Below are 22,990 nucleotides of genomic sequence, written 5' to 3'. Positions count from 1 at the left end.
TATAGTTCATTCTGAAACTAGGGTCTTGGATCTGAACAAAGGAAATCATGAAGGTATGAGGGACAAGTTGACTATAGTGGAAATATACTAAAAGATTTGATGGTAGACAGGCAATGGCTAGTATTTAAATAAGTATTAAATGGTCTACAACAAATATACATTTATCTAAGACATTAAAATCCGATAGGAAAGTTGAATCTACCGTGGCTAACAAGAGAAGTTAAAGATTGCATTAGATCAAAGCACGTGGCTTATAAGGTTGCAAGAAAAAGTGGTAAGTCCAAGGATTGGGAGCAATTTAGAATCCAGCAAAGGATGACCAAGAAGCTGATAAAGAAACGGAAGAGAGAATATGCATGCAAGCTCGCGAGAAACATGAAGGTGGAATATAAAAGTTATGTGTAAAATAAAAGATTAGCAAGGACAAATGTGGGTCCATTACAGGTGGAGGAAGGTACAGAAAATCTCCCTGAAATACTAGGGAACCAAGGGACTTGTGAAAATAAAGAACAGAAAGAAATTATTATTAATAAAGAGGTAGTACTCAAAACATTAACTGTATTGAAGGTTAATAAATTCCCTGGACCAGATGAGCTACATCCCAGAGTGTTGAAGGAGGTGGCTATACAGACAGTGGATGCATTGGTGGTTATCTTTCAAAATTCTATAGATTCTAGAAAGACTCCTGCAGACTGGAAAGCAGCAAATGTAACCCCACTATTTAAGAGGGAGAGAGAAAATGGGGAACTGCAGTCCTGTTAGTTTGACATTAGTAGGGAAAATGTTAGAATTTATCATCAAGGATGTGATAATTAGACATGTAGAAAATAATGACATGATTGGACAGAGTCAACATGGATTTATGAAAGGGAAATCATGTTTGACAAACCTGTTGGAGTTTTTTGAGGATGTTACTTAGAGCATAGATAAAGGAGAACCAGTGGATGTGGTATATTTGGATTTTCAGACGGCTTTTAAGAAGATCCTACACAGGAGGTGAGTAAACAAAATTAGAGCACATGGGATTGGGGGTAATATACTGGTATGGATTGAGAATTAGTTAACAGACAGAAAACAGAGTAGGAACGAACAGGTCATTCTCAGGATGGCAGGCCTTACTAGTGGGATACCACAAAGATCAGTGCTGGGGCCACAGCTATTCACAATCAATATAAATGATTTGGATGTCGGGACCAAAAGTAATATTTCAAAATTTTCTGATGACACAAAACTAGGTGGGAATATAAATTGTGAGGAGGATGCAAGGAGGCTTCAAGGGGACTTGGACAGGCTAAGTGAATGGGCAAGAACATGACAGATGGAATATAGTGTGAATATGTGTGACGTTATCCACTTTTAAATGATGAGAGGTTGGTAAGTGTTGATGTCCAAAGGGACCTGGGTGTTGTTGTTCATGAGTCAGTAAAAGCTAGCTTGCAGGTGCAACAAGCAATTAGGAAGGCAAACGGTCATCGCAAGGGGTTTTGAGTACAGTAGTAATGAAGTCTTTCTGCAATTGTGTAGAGCCTTGGTGACACCACACCTGTTATATTGTGTACAGTTTTGGTCTCCTCATCTAAGGAAGGATATGCTTGCCATAGAGGGAGTGCAACGAAGGTTCACCAGACTAATCCCTGGGATCTCAGGATTGTCTTAAGAGGAAAGATTGAGGAAAGTGGGCCTGTATTCTATGGAGTTTTGAAGAATGAGAGGTGATTTCATTGAAACTTTAAAAATTGTGACAGGGCCCGACAGGGTGGATGTAGCTAGGATGTTTCCCCTAGCTGGTGAGTCTAGAACCAGAGAATATAGTTTCGGAATAAGGGGTAGGCTATTTAAGACTGATATGAGGAGGAATTTCTTCACTCAGAGAGTGGTTACTCTTTGAATTCTCCACCCCTGAGGGCTATGGAAGCTGAATCATTGAGCATGTTCAAGACAGAAGTTGATAGATATCTGGATGCTAATGACATCAAGGAATATGGGGATAGTGCAGGAAAGTGGCATTGAGGTAGATGATCAGCCATGATCTAATTGAAAGGCAGAGCAGGCTTCAGGGGCTGAATGGCCTACTTCTGCTCCTATGTTCCTACAATTAGCTTCAGTAGCCTTGGAGAAGTAAGGGAAAACTGGCTACTGTGCCTGCTTCCAACAGTCACCACTGCTTCAAACGTACATCTGTGACCACTGGATGAGGACATGATTGGACTCAGAGGTGATGTCTCCTGTGGTTGAATAGCATGCTAACAACCTACTGCCAAGATTCGTGCATACAATGATCAGCTGGATGAAGTATTGGAGAACACTTGTACCCCAGCAAGGATCTCATATCTTCAACCAGACAGACAACTGGTAAATTGGAGGAAAACACAGAAAAATCTTGCTCAGTAACATGATTTTGCTGATGCACGTGTCACACAATAAAATATCCAAGTCCATCACAAGAATTGACAACTGAATTTATCATAGTGGTGAATCTTTCAAGCTTTGCTTTAATGATAACCTTAAAGATATATCATCACTATACTGGACTGTATTGAACAGTTCTCAAAGGAATTTCAATTTCTGGAATGATCAGGAATAACTTACTACAAAAACTCAATTTTGGAGCTTGTATACTTACTGTCAAGAAAGTTTAAGCATTTGAAATGCAATTTTTGCTGGCTGATTTTAATCCTACACTTTACTTTTTGGTTAAAAAGTAATCTGATGTCCCATGGGCTTGTCTGGCATCTGAATACAGCTTACCCAGTCTGTCCCTTCGAAGCCAAAACACATGTATGTCCCACAGAAAGCAATTCAAATGGCAGATCCAGGGGTCCATTATAGACTAATTACATTTGGGCATTTTTCTACATTGACAACTGCTTGGCTGCTGTCCTTGGGAAGAGGCCAGGTTATCTCAGGTCAGAAACCCAGGGGAAATCAATGGCTTGCTTTCTCTGTTTTTAAAAAAATTATTTAAAGCGTTATGGTCAAGTGAGGAAGGGTTGAAGGGCTTCCCTCTTTTCCCTTTCCTTGTTAGACCACAATAGGTTTAATTCTTTCTTAAAGTTGATGTACTGGCCAATTCAGTAGGTCTTTGATTACTTACTTGCTATGATCATAAAAAGAACCGATCGGACAAGTTTTCTTGAGTTAACAAAGAAAGAGGTTAATTTTACTGTACCTAATCCAAACTAATAAAATAATAAACAACACACCAACTTTCACTGTCACACACACACTAGAGGTTGACACACACACAAATAGGTTAGAGAGTCAGGAAAGGGAGATTGATTGAGTTAGAGCCCATAGAAAAAAGGTATACAGTCTGTGGAGTTTGGTGATTCAGCTGGCTTCTAGCCGAATTCAGTGGTCCAGTGGCTTTTAGTTTGAAGAGGCAGATGACTGGTTTGGTGAGTCTCTTTGAGATAGCTATGCGGATGATTCCTCCAACCGAGTTTCTGGTTGTAGCCAGAATATGCAATGGTGGTCAGTCAACAAGCAGGATTTGAAAACTTTCAAGCTGGAATGGAGAGAGAGGGGGGTCCCCCACTTAGGGTCTGCTCATGTCAGAGTCCAGTTGCTTCCCCTCAGCTGCAGAGAAAACACCAGCTTAAAACCACGGATGGGGAGGGGCTTGTCACATGACAGTCACTCAGTCATTCAAACATAGCAGTTAGTGGTATTTCTCTGCTTGTTCTTTCAGCAAGCAGTTCCTTTAAACCTCCTGGGTCTTGCTGGGGACTGAGCAGACATTTCGTCTCTCTCCTCACAGTCCTTTGCAATGTAGGATACAATGTAGCAGGTGATTATCTTAAGTTGAAAGGATGACTTTGCTGGCAGCTTGTCTTTTTAAAAATATCTTTTAAAAAATATATAAATTCAGATTTCCAGTCAGTGAATTAAAGAAAATTTTCAACAAAGCACACTGACATAACAAAAGTAACAAATTACAACTGACAAAGTGAAATGTCTGATGGGTGGGTGTTAAAACTTTTAAATATGTAGCTGATTCTTTTTGTTTACATCTGCAACCATGATACAAGTTACCATGCACAAGCATCACTGAAGTGTGCCAAACACACTGGAGTGGAAAAAAGGCACCTTTTACAAACCTATTCATACAGTGCGATGTGGGGAAACAAGCTGTATGAGCAATAGATCACAGCGATGCCTAGACAAGGCTGCACATGGACTTGCATGCCTCCAGACTACATATACATTGAGTGTGTACAGTTTACATGATTTTAACATTATTTTAAAATCTTTTCAACATGCTGATTTTTTGGCAAGGATGTGAAGCTGAATATCAGAATGATTTCTATGATACCCTTGGAGCTTGCCAACCCATAATCTGGTAAGTGACATACTGAGGCATCCTTTGGGCACCTCTTTAAAAAAAAGCCTTTGAGGATGACAGGAACATTGCTAGTTTGCTACCTGCAAAACTTCCTGTCAGAATTGAAATGCCACTATACCAGAATTATCAGAAAACCACAATCATTCCTGCCAATCTTCATTGACTTACTTTAATGTGCACATCACAACAGCAAGCAACACTTTTTCTTTCCCCCAGAAAAAAGTGCTTTCAAACTGCTGCCTATTTAATGAAAGAATTTACTTTCATAAAGGCAATAGATTGAATATACATCATTTTATATGATGAAGAGATAACGACATTATCAAAGCAGAACAGCTGAAAGCATGAACAATATCCAAGCAAATTCTCAGAAAAGAATCTGGAGTTCTGTCGCTTTACCTGCGAGAGCTTTGATCCTGGAACGCTCAAACAACCTTGCCGAGCTGTTGTCGTTATCGAGTTCACCTTCATCCGAGAGTTCCCAGCGAGCATTGATATGGCTGTACTGCTGCTGGATCTCCACGTTATCAAAATCTGTGGCCGATGTCATTGTGCTGGCTCTGTAGTCGTTTTCCTCTCTCTCTCATAAGGCCTATCTGTAGGGAAAAACAGCACTTTAACACACAAAAAAGGCTTCTTGACAAAAGAATTATCTTGTGTGTTACGAGCTACATTTTAGTCACTGCAACTTTAAGGAGCTGTGGGAACAGATGATACATTTCTTTTCACTGGAGGCAGTCAGCTGTTGTGATAATAATGCAGCAAGAATGGTGCAAGCAGCTCTGAAAATTTCACAGCACACTCTGTCCAGTAGATGGAGGTCTTGCATGTACAAGCATGCTGTAAAGTAGCATCTAGCCACTGCACATAGCATTTTCATTCAGCGTTGAACAGAGACATCATGGATAGACTGTTACTTAGACAACAAGCCAGTAATTGTAAGGCAGATTGAATACAAATCCAGAAAGTAAACAAAAGCTTTGTTACTATTCAGTTGTCCTAGTTTTATAAAGTAAATTATATCTGGGAATTTATTTTCTAAAAATTCCTTTGGGACTTGAGACTTGAACAAGTGTAATTCGTTCACAGCTGTGAATGATATATTGTAGTTGCTGCTGTGACTCACAGTTCTGTATTTGTGCAACAAAATACACATACAGCACACATGCATTCTGATTGTCTGCAACACCAGCTGTGGTGATCACATGGGCTTGTTGGTACTGGTTGCACGTGATCATCACCTGATACTACATTTAGACACATGGCTGGATGATACACTTTAAACCTGAAAACGCCTTTAAAGAAAAAAGCAACACTGGCATTTCATTAATCAAGCTCCAGCTTTCATTTTGCACTAGAACTAGTCACAGCAATTAAAGACAAAAAGACAAGTACTGTTAACGTAGTGGTCCAGGCAAATAATATTGAGACATTTTTGCATGGTATGACTAGTATGTAATTTTTTCTTTGAGCTTATTAGTTCAGATTTACCTCCAATTTTCACCCAAATGTTGGACATTGAAAGTTTCAAGTGCTCAGTGTACAACTGTAAAGAAACATTTATCATTACTGTAATAATAAAGTTAGTGTTTTAAAGCATGGTACAGGGATGTCGTGCAGCAGGAGGAGGAAGGATGGTGACGAATTTCTCCTGGCAGCCAAATTTGAGGAGGATATTCCATAATCCCTCCCAGAGTCGAAGGCCTTTGTGAGGTCAAAGAAGACCATTTATTAAGGTTAAAATAAAAGCAAAATACTGGAGATGCTGGAAATCTGAAATAAAAACAAGAAATGCTGGAAATACTCAGCAGGTCTGGCAGCATCTGTGGAGAGAGAAGCAGAGTCAACGTTTCAGGTCAGTGACCTTTCATCAGAATTGCAGTTAACTCTGCTTCTCTCACCACAGATGCTGCTAGACCTACTGAATATTTCCAGCATTTCTTGTTTTTATTTCATGTATAAAGGTTGCTGCTGCTCCCTCTATTTTTCTTGGAGTTGTCTTGCTATGAAGATCACGTCCACTGTGCTCCTTGATGGACAGAATCTACATTGTGATTCCAGTAGGAGCTCTTCAGCCATGGGGAGGAGGCAGTTGAGAAGGACTCTTGCGATGACCTTCCCTGTAGCGGACAGCAGGGATACCCCTCTGTAGTTACCACAGTCGGTCTTGTCGCCTTTTTTGAAGATAGTCACAATTATGGCGTCTCAGAGATCCCCTGGCATGCTCTCCTCCTTCCAGATGAGGGAGATGAGACCATGTATTTGTGCCAAGAGTGCCTCTCCACCATTTTTTAAAATTTCGTCAGGAATCCCATCTATGCCTCTCTCAGACCAACATCCTCAGTATCAAGACACTGGTCACGGCTAATCAGTTACGCTGGGTGGGCCACATCGTCCGCATGCCTGACACAAGACTCCCAAAACAAGCTTTCTACTCTGAGCTCCGTCACAACAAGAAGCTACCAGAAGGGCAGAGGAAATGCTACAAGGATGGCCTTAAAGCCTCCCTGAAAAAATGTGACATCTCTACCGATTCGTGGGAATCTCTTGCCTGAGACAGCCCAAAATGGAGAAGAAGCATCCGCAACAGTGCCAGCCAGTTCGATCGTCGACATGCCCAGGCAGCGACCAAGTGCAAACAGCAAAAGGAGCGTTCAGAATATCAAGCATCCCATTCACTCACCTCACCAAACACCACCTGCCTCACCTGTGGCAGAGTGTGCAGATCCAGAATTGGACTATTCAGTCACCTAAGAACCCACTACCCTGGAGTGGAAGAAAGTCATCCTCGTTCCCGAGGGACTGCCTAAGAAGAGGACAGGGATCTTAGTTATTGAACCACAGGGGTGGGGAGTTGGGGGCATGGTGGTGATGGAAGAATAAATAAAAGGACGCACCTGCATCTCTCTTGCAGGCCTTTTAATGACAATTTAGAAAGTTACCGTATCCTTCTAACCACAGAAAGTGGAGAGACTATAGATAGGGAGGCTATAGAAGAGGAAATCAAGGAAAAAAAATAAAGTAAAATTACACCTCTGTCCGAAAATATAAAGTTAATGCTGTGTCTATTAGTATCATGCAGTGTTCCATCTAAACTCCAATTCCTAGATTTTATAGGGGCTGAGCACCAAATACACAGAAGGCTTCCCTGAATCCTTCCTTGGAAGTTTAAGAACAGTCTGATTGAAAAATTGGAGCAGCTGGATAAAGCAAGTGCTCCATGCAACACACAGTGAAGCAAACAGGTGCCCATTTGCACACAGCACATGTCTGACTTGCTAGTGATCCATCAGAATGTGGATGCAAGGGACAGAACTGGAAGATACAGAGCACTGTAGTCATGTAGCACCTTTGAATGGGAGAAGGCAAGTTCAAATTTGCATCTATTTAGCTTCCAATCTGAGCCATGCTGGGCAGTGAGGCTCTGGGCAGAGGCCCAACCTCCACCTGAAAGGGATGCAGCAGTAACCAGATAGGGTGTCCTCATTCATTAGCTATTGTGAACTCCAAGAAGTCATTGTTGGAGATCTGGGAACTAACCACCGAGCAGTAGAGGCACAAGAACCAAGGGAAAGTAGAATACAATTGAAAGTGAAAACCCTTGGTACCCTCTAAAAGGTAGAGAGAAATTGTGGGGATGAAGGAGAGAGAGGAAGAAATGAAAGACACAAAGAGAGAAATGGGAGTAAGACTGACAGATCAGAAGAAAAGAGGAAAATCAAACAGAAATAGAACAGAAGCAAAGAAACACAATGAGAAAGAAGAAAACTGAAAAAATATAAACATTAAATCTAATCTTTTCCCTGCATATGCATCACCATTTCTAAACTTTTCCCTGGTGTGTACGCAGGAAGTAACATGGAGATTCAGGGATGCAGAAATCATGTCAAGGGAACACTGGATGCCTTAAGGTATTACATTTAGTTTTACTGGTGTGTTAGCTGCATTTTAATGGGAAGTTTTAGTAGCTCCAGTAATACACCTTACAGTTAGTGGTGTTAAATTGCCCCTCAGAATGGTTTTGGGCTGATAATGAAAACAAAGGTACCAATAGCACTTTGAAGAAAGAAATGGGAACATTTTTCACTTGACTTTTCATGTACGTTATGAAGGTGTTTTTTCACTGGATTGTTTTAAGAGTTATGGAGAACAGCAAAAGACAAAATCTCAATCTGACATAAACATCGACAATGAAAGGGTAAATGAAAGTTAGTTTAAAACATTAAGTAATACAACAAAGAGATGAACTCTTCACAATGGGGCTGGGGTTTGAATGCTGATCTCGTCTCACTTTCACACTGAGGTTTCACCAGGGAGATAACTTGCAAGTTTTTCCTGGATTATCTGGGAATAGAGCAGAAAATTTCCCAAGTCAATGAAACTTATTTCCTGATGAGTTGGCCAAGAGTGGCATTGATGACTTCTGTGAAGGAAGCACAAGCTAGACTATCTCACTCTCCCCATGAAGAAGAATGGCATGGATTGGATTAGATCAAGACAAAGGGAGGGAAGAGAATTGGAAAAATAAGATAAAAAATTGTTCATTCTCTGCCTGCTAACCAAATCATAATTGGCAGCATAAATTACAATGACATATTTTGATATGCTCCAACTATGCACAATGTTATGAATGCCTCACTTTAAAAGTTAATCATTAAAACTCATCTATGATTGATCTATTTTTCTATGTCCCAGTAGTTATTCCATGACAGAACAGCAGATCCATGCCTTACCTTAGCTTGCATAAAAATAATAATTCAGTGGGTTTTTTTAAATAAGCCTGCACTAAATGCAAGTCTTACTAGAATGAAATAACTATCTACTGTAGACTTTGGGGGTGGGAAGAGGGGAAAGGGAAATGAGAGAAGAAGATATTATATCCAATACTTCACTTCTACATAACACAATTGGCAGTGCACAAACAAGAATAGATCTGAAAGCCACAATGGATTAGCAACTAAAAGGAACAGCCTCTTTCCAATTAATGTTTTGGCACTGTGTTAGCCTTAGACTGGCAATACCAATAGTACCACTCTAGAATTGGTGTAGAGACGGCTCAGTACCAGAATTTTGATTACTTGCTGGAGAATTACTTGTATTTTGAAACTATAGACTTCCAAAAACGTCCTGCCACTTTTGGAATTTTTATAACTATTTCATTTTATAATTTAGCCTATTGGGCGAGGAGGAACAGTTAAATTAATTGTCATCCTGCAGATACTTTGGAGAGAATTTTAACCCCACCCTCCACAATGCTAAGGGACGGTCATATAACATGACCCCAACCAGTCGTGTCCATGACAGTCAACATTTTATCAAGCATCTCAAATAAGCTTCAAATAAGTTTTACAGCAGTGGATTGCTTGGTATGTCTATGTCCCGTCATGGAGGAGGGACACCTCATTATAATATTTAAATAAGGGTCTCACAGCACAGCCTGATTTTACTATAACGCTAGCCAGGTTTCCCAAAGCTCAGAAAACCCAGCAACTGAATAGAGATGGGAGCAGCCACATCAAGCAGGCAAGTGCTTTTCAGAGCACTGCTTGTCAGCCAGGAGGAGCAGGAGTACTCTCCCTGGCCCCTCAAGTGAATCTTCTGCCCATCACAGCTGCTACTCGCTGCTGCGATTGGCCAATTCCCCTCACCCCCAATTTTTGCCTCCATCCTTGCTCACTACCATGCTCCAACGCCCCCCACCATGACCTGATCTTTTCCAATTGCCGGGAAACATTCCCCACATGCAGCCTTGATTGAGCATTGTACGTCTCCATGGTGTTGAACTCGACTGATTTGGCTATGTAGCTCAGCATTATTTTCACTTTGTGTACTGTTGCCTCACACCATTTTGACATGCTGAGTGATGAGTCAATTGACACCTTTTGGTAAGTTCTATCCTATAACTGAGCACAAGTCACCTATCTTTAACCTTCAAAATGCAATACCTTGAAACATCTATATAGAAAGTCAACTGCCACTGTTCATTTCAAATGCAGTAGAGGAATTCTTTAGAGATTGGAACTCCTCCATTTCAACAAATAGAGGTGATAACTTGGAGCGATTTATACGGTATTATAACTTAGGGCAAGAAGCACAAAGTTATAGCGAGGTTATAAGAACTTGTCATTTTTACCTTGTAAATGCGCAAAGTGAATGAAATTCCAGGTTTCCAGCAGGAGAGCAACATGTTCCTACAACCACCCCCGAAAAGGAGACATTAATACTGTACAAACTACATGCGATAGTTTGAATTTCTAAAGCAGAATTTCAGTGGTAATTTTTAAATGTAGGCAGCACACCATTAGGAAGCTGAATGATTGCATCTGATGTGTCACATGTATTGACAGCAAATCATTCGAAGGATAATGGCAGGAAACTACTTTTGCACAATTGATTTATATATTTGTTAACCCATTGTACAATTGAATGCCAATGAGCCATTAAAGAACAGTCAGAAAATAAATATATTTTCATTTCAAAACAATGTAAAATTTCAAAACTGTTCCTGAGACCAACAATTGGTCTTAACATCTGTTATTGATTATGCATACTGTAACTGTCATGAGTAGGAGTAAAGTGGTTTAGGATTTCTAAGAAAGTGTGTGAAGGTGTGGCTCGTTGATAATGGTATCACTGGACTCACTGCTAATGCACAATATCTCAAGGGACCAGCTGCAAAACGACTGTGCATTCCAGATGCAGTTATTTCTGCACAAAAAAAAGTCAAGACTCCCTCCAGTCCCGGAGTTAGGGTTAGACCAGTAGTGTCACATCAGCTGCTGAATTCCTGCCTCCAGTCTTTAAATATCAGATACTGCTATATCAGCAACAGCTGTTAACCATCCCAGTCCTTGCATGTCAAACAGGGCATGTCAACACTACAAAAGTCATTCACTTGGTCATCTTTAAACTATGCAAACTATTCATTCCTCATTAATCTGGTTGTAGCATTAGAGTAGATAGTGCTACCTGTACCCATACTAAACATCAGACTCAAAACAGCAAAATACTTCCACTTCTCCAAAATGAATGAAAAGCTACCATTTTGTCCGCCTAAAGTAATGCTGTAATAGTTTGACAGAATGCATAATTTAATTAACTAAAGAAAAGCCTTGTGTTGTTAACATTTACTGTTTTTGCCTATAAATGGAACAAAATGATTTTGCAATAAATAATCCACCCCCCCCCCCACCCCCAAGATGGGAGTAAGGGAGCTGTGAAGACATACATTCATGCATACAAGACAGAATATGGAATGTTCTCATTACTCAAGGGAAGATGACAATTTCTGAAACAGCTGCAGAAACTAAACAGCAACCACTGATCTCAGCAAATCCTATCGGATCAGGAAATATCATACACAAACGCCGTGTTTTTCTCATGCTCGGAATATAGGTGTTGCTGGCAAGGCCGGTATTTGTTGGCCATCCCTAGTTTCCCTGAGAAGATTAGCCTCCTTGTTTAACTGTGGTCTTTGTTTATATTGGTTAGGTACAACTGAATGGCTTGCTAGGCCACCTCAGAGAGCAATTAAGACTCAGCCATATTTCTGTGGTTCTGGAGTGACATTTAGGCCAGACTGGTGTCATGCTAGGCCCCACCTGCCAAGAAAGAGGCACATTAATTTTGTCATGAACATTGATTTTAAACTGTTGCTGCAGCGAGAAAATGACTTGTTAAACAGATCAGCCGTGGCTGAAAAAGATATTTGCAGATTGACAGACAGTGCCTGGAAGGACAAAGAACCATTCCCTGACACATTCAACCCACAATGGATCTTGATCACCAGGGATTGTGTATAAGAGGAGCATTCCAGAGACTGCTAAGGTGATGCAATCTGGTTCAACCAGCTGGTCACATGACTAACTGGCTACTCCAGGGTTCTATGAACTGACCACAGAGAGTTTGAACTGAGAAAGACGGTTTGCTCCTGGACTGAAGATGTCTCTTGTCTGCTCCCATCTCTATCACAAGCCTCTGAATCCACTGAAGACACATGAACCCCAAGAGGGAAACATCTCTTACAGCGAGCAAGGTTTAAGAATAATACTGAGCCCCAACAAAAAGCAAGATCTACCTACAATCAAGGACTCTACAGTGAGCTCGAATAACTGTAACAAAAACTCTTCAGATATTGCAACAAATTTTTCCACTTTATTTTTCTTTTGCTCTTTTCTGTCTCTATTTGCATGTGTGTATCGCATATGCACGCTAGCGCGGACGCGTCGTGTATCCTTGGGGGGGGGGCAACAACATTAGAGTTTAAGTTCAAGTTTAATAAATTTCAACTTTTCTTCTTTAAACCTAAGAAAACCTGTTTGTGCTGGTTTCTTTGCCTTATAATTGGAAAGCGGTGAACAAGGATTCACCAAGGGGGAGCTAAAACACAGTGTGTTTAAAATTAAACCCTGTTATGGTAAGAGCAGGTGAAGGCTGAAAGGGAACCCTAGACCTCTTTCTCACCGGGTCGCAACACTATATATTTCTTGCACGGAGAGGTCAGTGACTAGGGAACATAGATGTAAAGTGATTGGTAGAAAGATTAGAGGGGAGATGAGGAAAACTTTTTCACCCAGTGGCTGGTAGGGGTTTGGAACTCATTGCCTTAAAGGGTAGTAGAGGCAGAAACCCTCAACTCATTTAAAAGGTGTCTGGATATGCACCTCAAGTGCCATAACCTGCACGGCTACGAGTCAAATGCTGCAAGGTGGGATTAGACTGGGTGGCTCGTTTTTCAACCAGTGCAGACACAATGGGCCAAATGGCCTCTTTCTGTGCTGTAAACCTTCTATGATTCTATCATCTTGGAACAAGGATCCAAATTAATCAAAATTACAATATTATTTTTCTACATATATTGCACAGCTTAACACTGCTTTACATTAGTCTCTGTGTTACAGTGTTGAACATTTCCACAAACTCAAAAGCCCCAATTTTATCTGGGGCACAGATGAGACATCCAGGACTGGAGCAAGCAGCAAGCTTATATCTGGCACAAGTGGGGTCCAGAGAGAGAATTTAACTCCCAGGCCTCGTTTTAATGTCGGAGGTGAGTCTCCTGCCCAAACCTGCAAGGAATCACTACCTGTCCAGATAGTGGAAGTGGGATTTTGCATGACAGGAGGCTGTTGCTGCTGGGGACCCACAAGCACTGGTAAGTGGTAAGGGAGGAGAGGAGTCAGGAGGGCATCATAGTCTGGAAAGGGGGAGGTGGAGGCCAGGGCCAGCCCAAGATATCCTTATGGGGTCTGGAACAGCACTCCTGGCCCACATAGAAACCCATTTTAAAAAAATAATCTTACCTTCCTGGGCCTCTTCTGGCCCTGATCCAGTTTTCTAGCAAGCTTACTCAGGTGGCTATGTGCTCGGACTCGGGCAAATTAAATCACATCAAGGTTCTATTTGAGTCAGAGGATGTCGACATTGGCATAGTTATGCGGTGAGCACCTCTGATGTCTCCCAAAATCTGGGTGTTAAACTGGCAGCGTGGCGTGACCAGGAGGCAAGTACTCTGCCCCATGTTAATTGCACCCATCACCTACATGCAGCATTCCTGTTGGGCATGGGAGTGGTGGGGGCTAAAATCGGTGCCAAATTGTTTTTGTCATGCAGCATCATTTCAATCAACTTGTACTGAGCACGTCCGAAGAATCAAAACTGATTAAATTCATCGAATGCTACTTTATATAAATCTCAAGAAGAACTACACTGAACCAGTTGGAAAGTTACGTCACATTTTTGATTCGATGTGTAAAACTCATGCATGTATACTCAAATAAATGCTGATACTCAGCCTTGGCATTTATCATTGGCTGCATTAAACATTCTGCTGACTACAGTCACCCAGTAGTGCCAGTTAGCAAGATCACCAAATGCTGCCTTTCAAACAGAAACTCAGAGGACAAAAGGGTATCTCTTTCTAATTTGTTTTTTGAAGGTGTTGTGAACAGATGCAGGAATAGGAGCATGAAATGAGCTGGCGAGAAGGTGCCAGCTTTCTATTTTGATTTAAATTAACACACATCACACTAAAAAATTAAGAGCAACAGAAACAACACACCAGCAGCATCTCTCTCTCTCTATCACAGGTGGACTGGAAAGAAATGCTTTATTTATAGCATTTCATTTTGTTCCCAGGATGATTTTCCATGCTTATGTGCCAATAAAATTTTGACCCTGAGCCAATTCCTGAACGTTGAAGCATTTACCTTGTTCTTCTATTACATTATTCTTAGTAATCCTAATAATCTAGCATCAAACAAGCGGAAAAAACTAGATTTATTAAAGTTTAAACTGACTTCTCATTCAGGCAGCCTTCACATTGTCAAACTTGCTCCAGTGAGGGGGAAGGGCAGTCAAAAGACAACCCTAACAATTACTAGAAATAGTTACAAAAGTAAATTAAAAGTTACCAATTCCACTCCAGAATGAATCCTCAAATTTAATCATGCCTTTCTTCAGTTCTCTCCTTTCCCGGTATCCCCTCTTCTACTTTCCATTTTCTGCCTCATGCTTGTTCACTCTGTAATGTTTTGCTTCTCCACCCAGCTTCAGTTTTCATATCCTAATTTCCTACCTGCCCTCATTCTCTCAACTCCCTCTACTTCAGAGCTTCTATACTTTTGCTGTGTATGCTGCTTCAAACAGCCAGGTCTTTGAAGTTCATTTCTAAAAATCACCGTTAAATACTATGGCCCTGAATAGTAATGCAGTGGTAATGTGGTTAGTAATCCTGAGGTCAGACTAATAATTCAGAGAACATGAGTTCAAATCCCACCATGGCAGTTTTGGAATTTGAAATTTGTTTTTTAAAAAATCTGGAAATTAAAAAGCTGGTTTCAGTGATAATGACATGAGCCATTGGATTGTCATAAAAACTTAACTGGGTCACTAATATCCTTTAGGAATGGAAACCTGCTGTCCTTAACTAGTCTGATCTATACACATCTCCCATCCACAAAGTGATTGACTCTTACCTGCCCTCTGAAGCAGCTCAACAAGCCACTCAAGAAGGCAGCCCACCACCAAGTTTTCAGAGAAACTTGGGAGAGACATTAAAATATTGGCCTTGTCAGTGGTGCACACATTTCAAGAATGCATAAAATTACACCATAGGCCAACAACTCTATGTCTATTGTCTGAATTTTGTTTCTGAACTACTTTAGCTGAGACATTAACCTGTTCAAAATAAATAAGTTAATGCCTTTGTAGAAAGGGGAATTGCAGCATGCATTTTAAGTGTTTGAACACTTGTATCCAATGGAATAATTTCAGGGCCTATAAATTCTTTGAAGATTCTGACTTTAGAATCCATGCAACAATTTTATACTGTGAGAAATATACAACCATAATCAGGAGGAAGCATTCAGATATTTGTTTACATAATTGTATAAACATTGGAAATTCAGGACTGATGAGACAGCCTTGGGATCCCAGAGGTTCATAGTTCTTCCTAGAACTACAGACTTAAATTTGCATAATTTGTAAAATAAAACACATAGCTGCTAAGTTCCAGGAGTCCAGCAGCCACCTTAAATACCCAGGGGATCCTGAATTTTCACATTAATGCACACAATGCAAGAAACTGAAAACCAAACTGAAGTTTTGAAAATTATGTAAAGAGACTAACAAAATTGATTCAGGCAAATTGATCACACTGTAAGGTTCAAGTAGCAGAATCACAAATTAAGAATGAAAAAGTTAGGAGTAGGGGAAGTCAGGTGAGACTTTTTATTAAATCGCAAGATTAATAGACTTGTAGAATAAGTCGCTAGAAAAGGCCAACTAAATAAATAGTGTAAATGGGTTCGAGAATCAACTGGATATGTTTATGCAGAGCAGAAGACTTGAAGTATGCAATGCAAAGGTAGGTAGTTCGGTATCGAAATCAATCCGAAAAAGCATAGGTTCGCTTAGCCTGTAGTCCCTTCCAGTATTTAAAGCTGCTGTGTGGATCAGGCCATGTGGCCTACTTTCAGCACAATCCAATGTGGTTTCATAGGCTTTGTTGTATAGATGGTTAACATTCAATTTCAACAGATTAAAATCATGAACTTACATTAATGCATTAATGTGTAACAAAAATAGCACAAAGAGAGAATTAATCCACTGAGGCTGTACAACACATCAAATTTCCCAGCTTGTGACTCCAATAAGACCCAGAAAAGGGCACAGGGATCGCAAAGTGAGATTAACCCCTGCTCACTGCGCACAGCCAAAGCTAAGCTGTTGAATGGCTGCATGCCGAGCAGGGAACGCAAAATCATGAAAGCTTGGAGCTGGCCTGCACTCGTTAAAGACAGTCTGCAACTCTTAAAGGGAAGGTGTATTGTGGCTGAAGCAGATGCTGGAACTGGGTATAAATGAGAGCATGAGCTAAACTAACACAGAATAATGGCACAACATAGCAGAGAGCAGGCTCCAAGATTTTCCGAAGTTGCACTGGAGTCCTTGGTCGAGGAGGTGCAGAGGAGAAGAGATGTCATCTATCCACAGAAGGCCAGGAGACCCTCCAGAAAAACTCTCATAAGAGAGTGGGAGCAGATAGCTGTGCTGGTCAATGCCAGGAATGTAGCCCCAAGGACTTGGATGCAGTGCCGCAATAAGTTCAATGACCTCATACACATTTTCAAATGCCATGTCCCACCAAGTGCCACACTAGCTTCACATACTGTTCAATGCACCACACCCCATCACTCACCTACCAACAATCTTTTTATATTTTTTTTATTTAGAGATATAGCACTGAAACCGGCCCTTCGGCCCACCGAGGCTGTGCCAACCAACAACCACCCATTTATACTAATCCTACATTAACCCCATACTCTCTACCACATCACCACCATTCTCCTACCACGTACATACACTAGGGACAATTTACAAGGGCCAATTTATCTATCAACCTGCAAGTCTTTGGCTGTGGGAGGAAACTGGAGCAGCCGGCGGAAACCCACGCGGTCACAGGGAGAACTTGCAAACTCCACACAGGCAGTACCCAGAACTGAACCCGGGTCGCTGGAGCTGTGAGGTTGCGGTGCTAACCACTGCGCCACTGTATCAATCATATCTATCAATCAAGACTCAAACCTAAAATTCATATGCCGCACCTCACCCTCACACACTTTGCACTGCTGCAAGCCTCATAACCACCTCTCACAGTTGGCACACACTGCCACCTATTCAATCCAGACAGCCACATCACCCAACGACAATGCATCACACTCACCGACACACTTCCCACTCTCTTGCAGGACAAGGTGATGCAGAACCGGAGTAGCAAGAGCTAACCAAAGGGGGAAAGGCATTCCTCTGTGATCTTAATCCCACAGAGGAGAAAGTGCTCACCATCATTGGAGCAGCAACGATTGAGGTCATAGCCAGTGGCAGCATTGAAATCACTGAAGATGGCAGAATTCTCACAACTAAACCTCCTTCTCACATCCCATTTTTCCCCCATTCCACAATCTATTCTGAATTACAAGCTGCTGATGGTGTAAGAATGCACCTCTTACTTTCCCCCCACTGCCCTCATCACAAACCTACCCTTGTGCCTTTCTCCTTTCAGATACCCAGGATATGCAATCTGGTCACACAGTGGTGGAAGAGAAGGCAGACAGTGATAACGAAGAAACACTGTTACTCGCTCTCACCCTCTTAAACATCAGCTCAGCCGCTGCGTGTATACTACAGGATACCTTAGAGGCAGGATCCGCACATGGTAAGACACTGAGAACAGGCAGCCTCGAATCCAGCTTGCTGGAAAGCAAGATCACACATGAATTTTGCTGCAGAGGACTCAGATTAGGATTTCAATGGGTCAGCCTATAGAAAAGGCTGATTGGTCTGCACTGAAATGCTTGGTGTATTGGAACGCCTGCCAGAAAGCCGACAGCCACTATCAAGGAGCATGAAGGAGTTCAGCACAAACTTGGCGCAGGGCTTTGCACAGAGCTAGTAGCTCATCCTTTCCATGTGAAAACAGCAGTCAATTAATGGGTAATCTTGCTTATCCAACCAAGATCAGTGTTTAATGGCCAATGTCTCAGCTTCAACTGAAGTACAAGCAGAAGCCACACAATATCTGGCTGCTACAGTGGAAGCTCAGACTGAAGTCATGCAAGCTCAGACAACTGCCAATTTATCTGCCAAGAAGATGGTGTGATGGTCAGTTTGTCAGTAACAGAGGGATGGTAAAGTGTAAGACTGTTGGTGAACTAGGAATTGGGGTTGTGTTCACTGATACTACAGTCGGATGAGTCAATTATGGACAGCCCAGCCAGAAAGGGGCTGCGTTGGTTGCCTTCCCCATTTCTCCTCCTCCTCAGCTGCTTACCATCTACTTGGGAGACAAGCACTATGCCCTCATGATATCAAAGTTGTGCAGAATGCAGCAGACCACCGTGAATTGTGACATGTACTCTGGAGAGTACTGCAGGGCTTCTTCAGTGCACCCAAGTAGCAGAAGCATTGTTTAAGTACCCAAGTGGTCTGCTTGATGACAATTCATGTGGCAGCATGGTTCTCGTTATATGCATGCAGCCCACATGTGCTTTGGCTGCACACTGGAGTCTTGAGCCAGGTGGTCAGTGAATAGCCCTTACCATCCAGTAGCCACTCTCTGGTTTGTCATGGTGGCTCAAATACAGTTGGCACAGTGGACAGCTGCAGAATGAGGACACCATGATTACTGCTGGACATTGACCTGCATGATGGTCACATACTAGCTGCACATTGAGGGAGTGAAATCCCATCCAGTTGTGGTACTTGTCAGTCAATGACACCCTGCACCATGGGGAAGCGTGCAATCTTGGTGAAGTCACATGCTCACGCAGTCTGCTGTTTGCTGACCAGAGAGAACGAAATGTAGTCAGCTCTCCCTGCATACGCAGCATCAGTGACCTCCCTTATGCAATACTGGATGGCAAACTCGCAGTTGTTGTAAATATTGCCTGCTCCAGCTTGGAAGGAGCCAGACACATAAAAGTTATTGGCTACTGTCACCTTCACAGACACTAGCAGTGCTGCCCTTGCTGTGTTCTGACGTTGCAGGTCTGCCTGCAACAGATTTCAATGAGCACCTGCCTAATGAAGCAGAGGCATCAGAGACCGTTGCCTGCTGAAATTGCAGTAGGAGAATTGCTACCTGAAGACATAAGCTGATATGGCTTCCTCCTAAGATCCTTTCTCCCCTCCTCCCTCTTCAAGCAGCTTCTCCAACCCTGTCACCTCTGCTCATTCTGCCTGTCATGCTGTAAGCCAAGGGCGATACAAACAAGTGCGCCCACGATTGGTAGCAAGTGGTCTGAGCATAACTTTGAAGTCAGAAGCAAGGCCTTCACCACGTGCCACACAACTCCCTGTTGACTTCAGCAACTTTAAATACCACCAAACTCTTCTTTGAACTCAGCGGCAGCCAATAGAAATCAATCAATCAGAGATCAATCAATCAACCTTAGTCGATGATCCCTTTAAATAGCCAAGGGTGGAGGTGGCGTGGTGGTGGACGAGAGGGGGTTGGGGAGAGGCAGTCTTCCTTTTGCTGAATGCATGTTCAGCTGTGTAGGGTTAAGAAAGGCTGTTAGCTGGAGTGTTCAGGTCGAAAATGGGACCACTGGCATCAAATCAGCGTTACTCGCTGAGTGGCATCACAATCTGCCTGCTTTGCATATGTCTGGTACACGATCCCAGCACTCAAGCTAATCACCTATTCAAAGTGGAATCCTGCACAACCAGCACCATAACTGTGTGCACATGGCATGGATGCCATGTTGGATCCAAAACAGCCCCCGTAGCACCGAACATAAGGGTGCGATGCAATCAAATTTTGTGGCCAAAATCTTGGAATAAAATTGTGTTGGTCATTGGACTAAAGTGGTAACTTGTTGATTATTTACCAAATTTAATTTCATGTGAGGTGAGCAGATATGTCACAGGGTTGGCTGTCAGCAGAAGGATTTTCTTTTTAGCAAGCTGGTGTTAAGAATCAAGAGCTATTAGCTGTGAAGTGAAGAAAAATGGATCCTCTGCTGTCATCATTTTCAGTGACTGATCTGTTCATGTATTCTGCTGAAACGCAGCCTCACAGCTCCAGCGACCCGGGTTCAATTCTGGGTACTGTGTGGAGTTTGCAAGTTCTCCCTGTGTCTGCGTGGGTTTTCTCCGGGTGCTCCGGTTTCCTCCCACAAGCCAAAAGACATGCAGGTTGGCAGGTAAATTGGCCATTATAAATTGCCCCTTGTATAGGTAGGTGGTAGGGAAATATAGGGACAGGTGGAGATGTGGTAGGAATATGGGATTAGTGTAGAATTAATACAAATGGGTGGTTGATGGTCAGCACAGACTCGGTGGGCCAAAGGGCCTGTTTCAGTGCTGTATCTCTAAAACTAAAACTAAAACTAACTTGTCTTTCAGCTTTACCCAATGCTCTGCTGTTGCGGACAATTCTAAATTCCTTCTGAAATATTATCCTAAACTCAACTGCTGTATCATCCGTTTCATTAATTACAATGAAAGAAGTTAATTTAAAAAAATATTTAAAATAACAGATGTTTCGCTGAGAACTCAATACGTAGATGTATCATAGGATTTGAGTCATAAAAACCAGGAAAGCCTCCGGTTTAGCTTTAGTCTATGCTGACTTAGTGTGGACAGTGATAGTGCATGATAACTGACCTCAATGAGGACAATCAGCTAGAGTTCCGCCATGTGATCACTACCCAGTGACCCTGACTCAAAGGGGTAATTGTGTGGGCAAATAAAAGTAGGATCCAAAGCAGCCCAAAGTGGGGCAATTCAGAAGCTCATAATATGTCTTAACTTCTAATACAGATTTATCTTACAGGTCAGTGCTAGCACCACTGCTTTTTTTGCTATATAAATGATTTGGATCTTGGAATACAGAGTAGAATTTCAAAATTTGCCGATAATACCAAACCTGGAGGGGTGGCAAATAGTGAGGATGATACAAACCACCTGCAACAGGGCATAGATAGTCTTGAAGAAAGGGCAGACAAGTAGCTGATGAAATTTAATACACACAAATGTGAGGTGATGGCATTTCAGCAGAAGGAATAGGGTGAGGCAATATTGACTTAATGGTGCAGTTCTAAAGAATGTGCAGGAACAGAGGGACCTGGGGGTCCATGTACATTGATCTTTGAAGGTGGCAGGACATATTGAGAGTATATGGGATCTTGGGCTTCAAAAATAGAGGCAGAGAGTACAAAAGCAGGGAAGTTATGCTAAATCTTTATAAAGCTCAGGTTAGGCCTCAGCTAGAGTATTGTGTCCAATTCTGGTCACCACACTTTAGGAAGGATATGAGGGTCCTTGAGAGGGTGCAGAGGAGATTTACCAGAATGGTTTCAGGGATGGGGGATTTTAGTCACACGGTTAGATTGGAAAAGCTGGGGTTGTTCACCCTTGAGCAAAGGAGATTGAGGGCAGTAATAACCGAGAGTGCTGGAAATATTCAACAGGTCTGGCAGCATCTGTGGTGAGAGAAACAGAGTTAATGTTGCAGGTCGATGACCTTTCATTAGAACTGGCAAAGGTTAGAAATATAATAGGTTTCGAGCAAGTGAAAGGGAGAGTGGGGGGGTGCAGAAGAACAAAAGGGAAGTCTGAGATAGGGCAGAGGGTGGGAGAGATTAAATGACAAGGATGTCATGAAATAAAAGGCAAAGGAAGTGGTAACAGTTGTACTAAAAGACAAAACATTTGTCCAGAGAGTGTGTTCATGGAAGAATAATGAACATCTCTGTCCAAAAACAAAAACATGAAAAACAAGTTTAAGACAGGCACATGGTTAAAAATAACAATCAAAATGGAGGTTGTGTCTGAAATTGTTGAACATAATGTTGAGCCCAGAAGGCTGTAAAGTGCCTAATCAGAAGATGACATGCTGTTACTCGAGCTTGCATTGAGCTTCACTGGAATACTGCAGCAGGCCAAGGACAGAAATGTGGGCGTGAGAGCAAGGTGGTAAATTAAAATGGCAAGCAACCAGAAGCTCGGGGTCATGCTTGTGGACTGAGCAGAGTTGTTCGCAAAGCAGTTACCCAATCTACGTTTGGTTTCCCCAGTGTAGAAGAGACTGCATTCTGAGCAGCAAATACAGTAGTATACTAAATTGAAAGAAGTACAAGTAAATCGCTGCTTCACCTGGAAGGAGTGTTTGGCACATTGGATGGTGAGGAGAGAGGAGGTAAAAGGGCAGGTGTTACACCTCCTACGATTGCTTGGGAAGGTGCCGTGGGAAGGGTGATAGATGAATGGACCAGGGTGACATGGAGGGAATGGTGCCTTTGGAATACTGACAGGGGAGGGGAGGGGAAGATGTGATTGATGGTGGCATCATGCTGGAGTTGGCAGAATTGGCAGAGGTCCTTTGGATGTAGAGGCTGGTGGGGTGAAAAGTGAGGACAAGGGGAACTCTATCGCTGTTCTGGGAGGAAGGGGAAGGGGTGAGAGCAGAAGTGCAGGAAATGGGTCGGATATGGTTGAGGGCCCTGTCAATCACAGTGGATGGGGGGGCAATCCTCAGTTGAGGAAAGATTTGATAGAGGTCTACAAGATTATGACAGGCTTAGATAAGTTAGACAAGGAAAATCTGTTCTCAGTAACTGATGGTATAAGGACTAGAGG

At 42.1% G+C, this 22,990-nt stretch overlaps 1 protein-coding gene across 5 annotated transcripts in view; it reads right to left on the bottom strand.

The window, feature by feature from the left end:
- The window catches only part of LOC137373907 (spectrin beta chain, non-erythrocytic 1-like), a 362,769-nt gene that overhangs the window by 242,732 nt on the left and 97,047 nt on the right, over positions 1-22,990 (bottom strand). For 3 of the 5 annotated variants that reach the window (XM_068039482.1, XM_068039483.1, XM_068039481.1), the window contains one exon: positions 4,745-4,941. The exons of 1 other annotated variant lie outside the window; for it this stretch is intronic. In XM_068039482.1, the coding sequence (XP_067895583.1) occupies positions 4,745-4,895 (151 nt within the window). In that variant the 5' untranslated portion in view covers positions 4,896-4,941. The remainder of the gene's footprint in view (positions 1-4,744; positions 4,942-22,990) is intronic. One more of the 5 variants, XM_068039484.1, reaches the window with a different exon arrangement.

The sequence above is a fragment of the Heterodontus francisci genome, chromosome 9 (assembly GCF_036365525.1).
Source record: "Heterodontus francisci isolate sHetFra1 chromosome 9, sHetFra1.hap1, whole genome shotgun sequence".
Taxonomy (NCBI): Eukaryota; Metazoa; Chordata; class Chondrichthyes; order Heterodontiformes; family Heterodontidae; genus Heterodontus; species Heterodontus francisci.
This window is presented reverse-complemented; position numbering and strand designations above follow the sequence as displayed.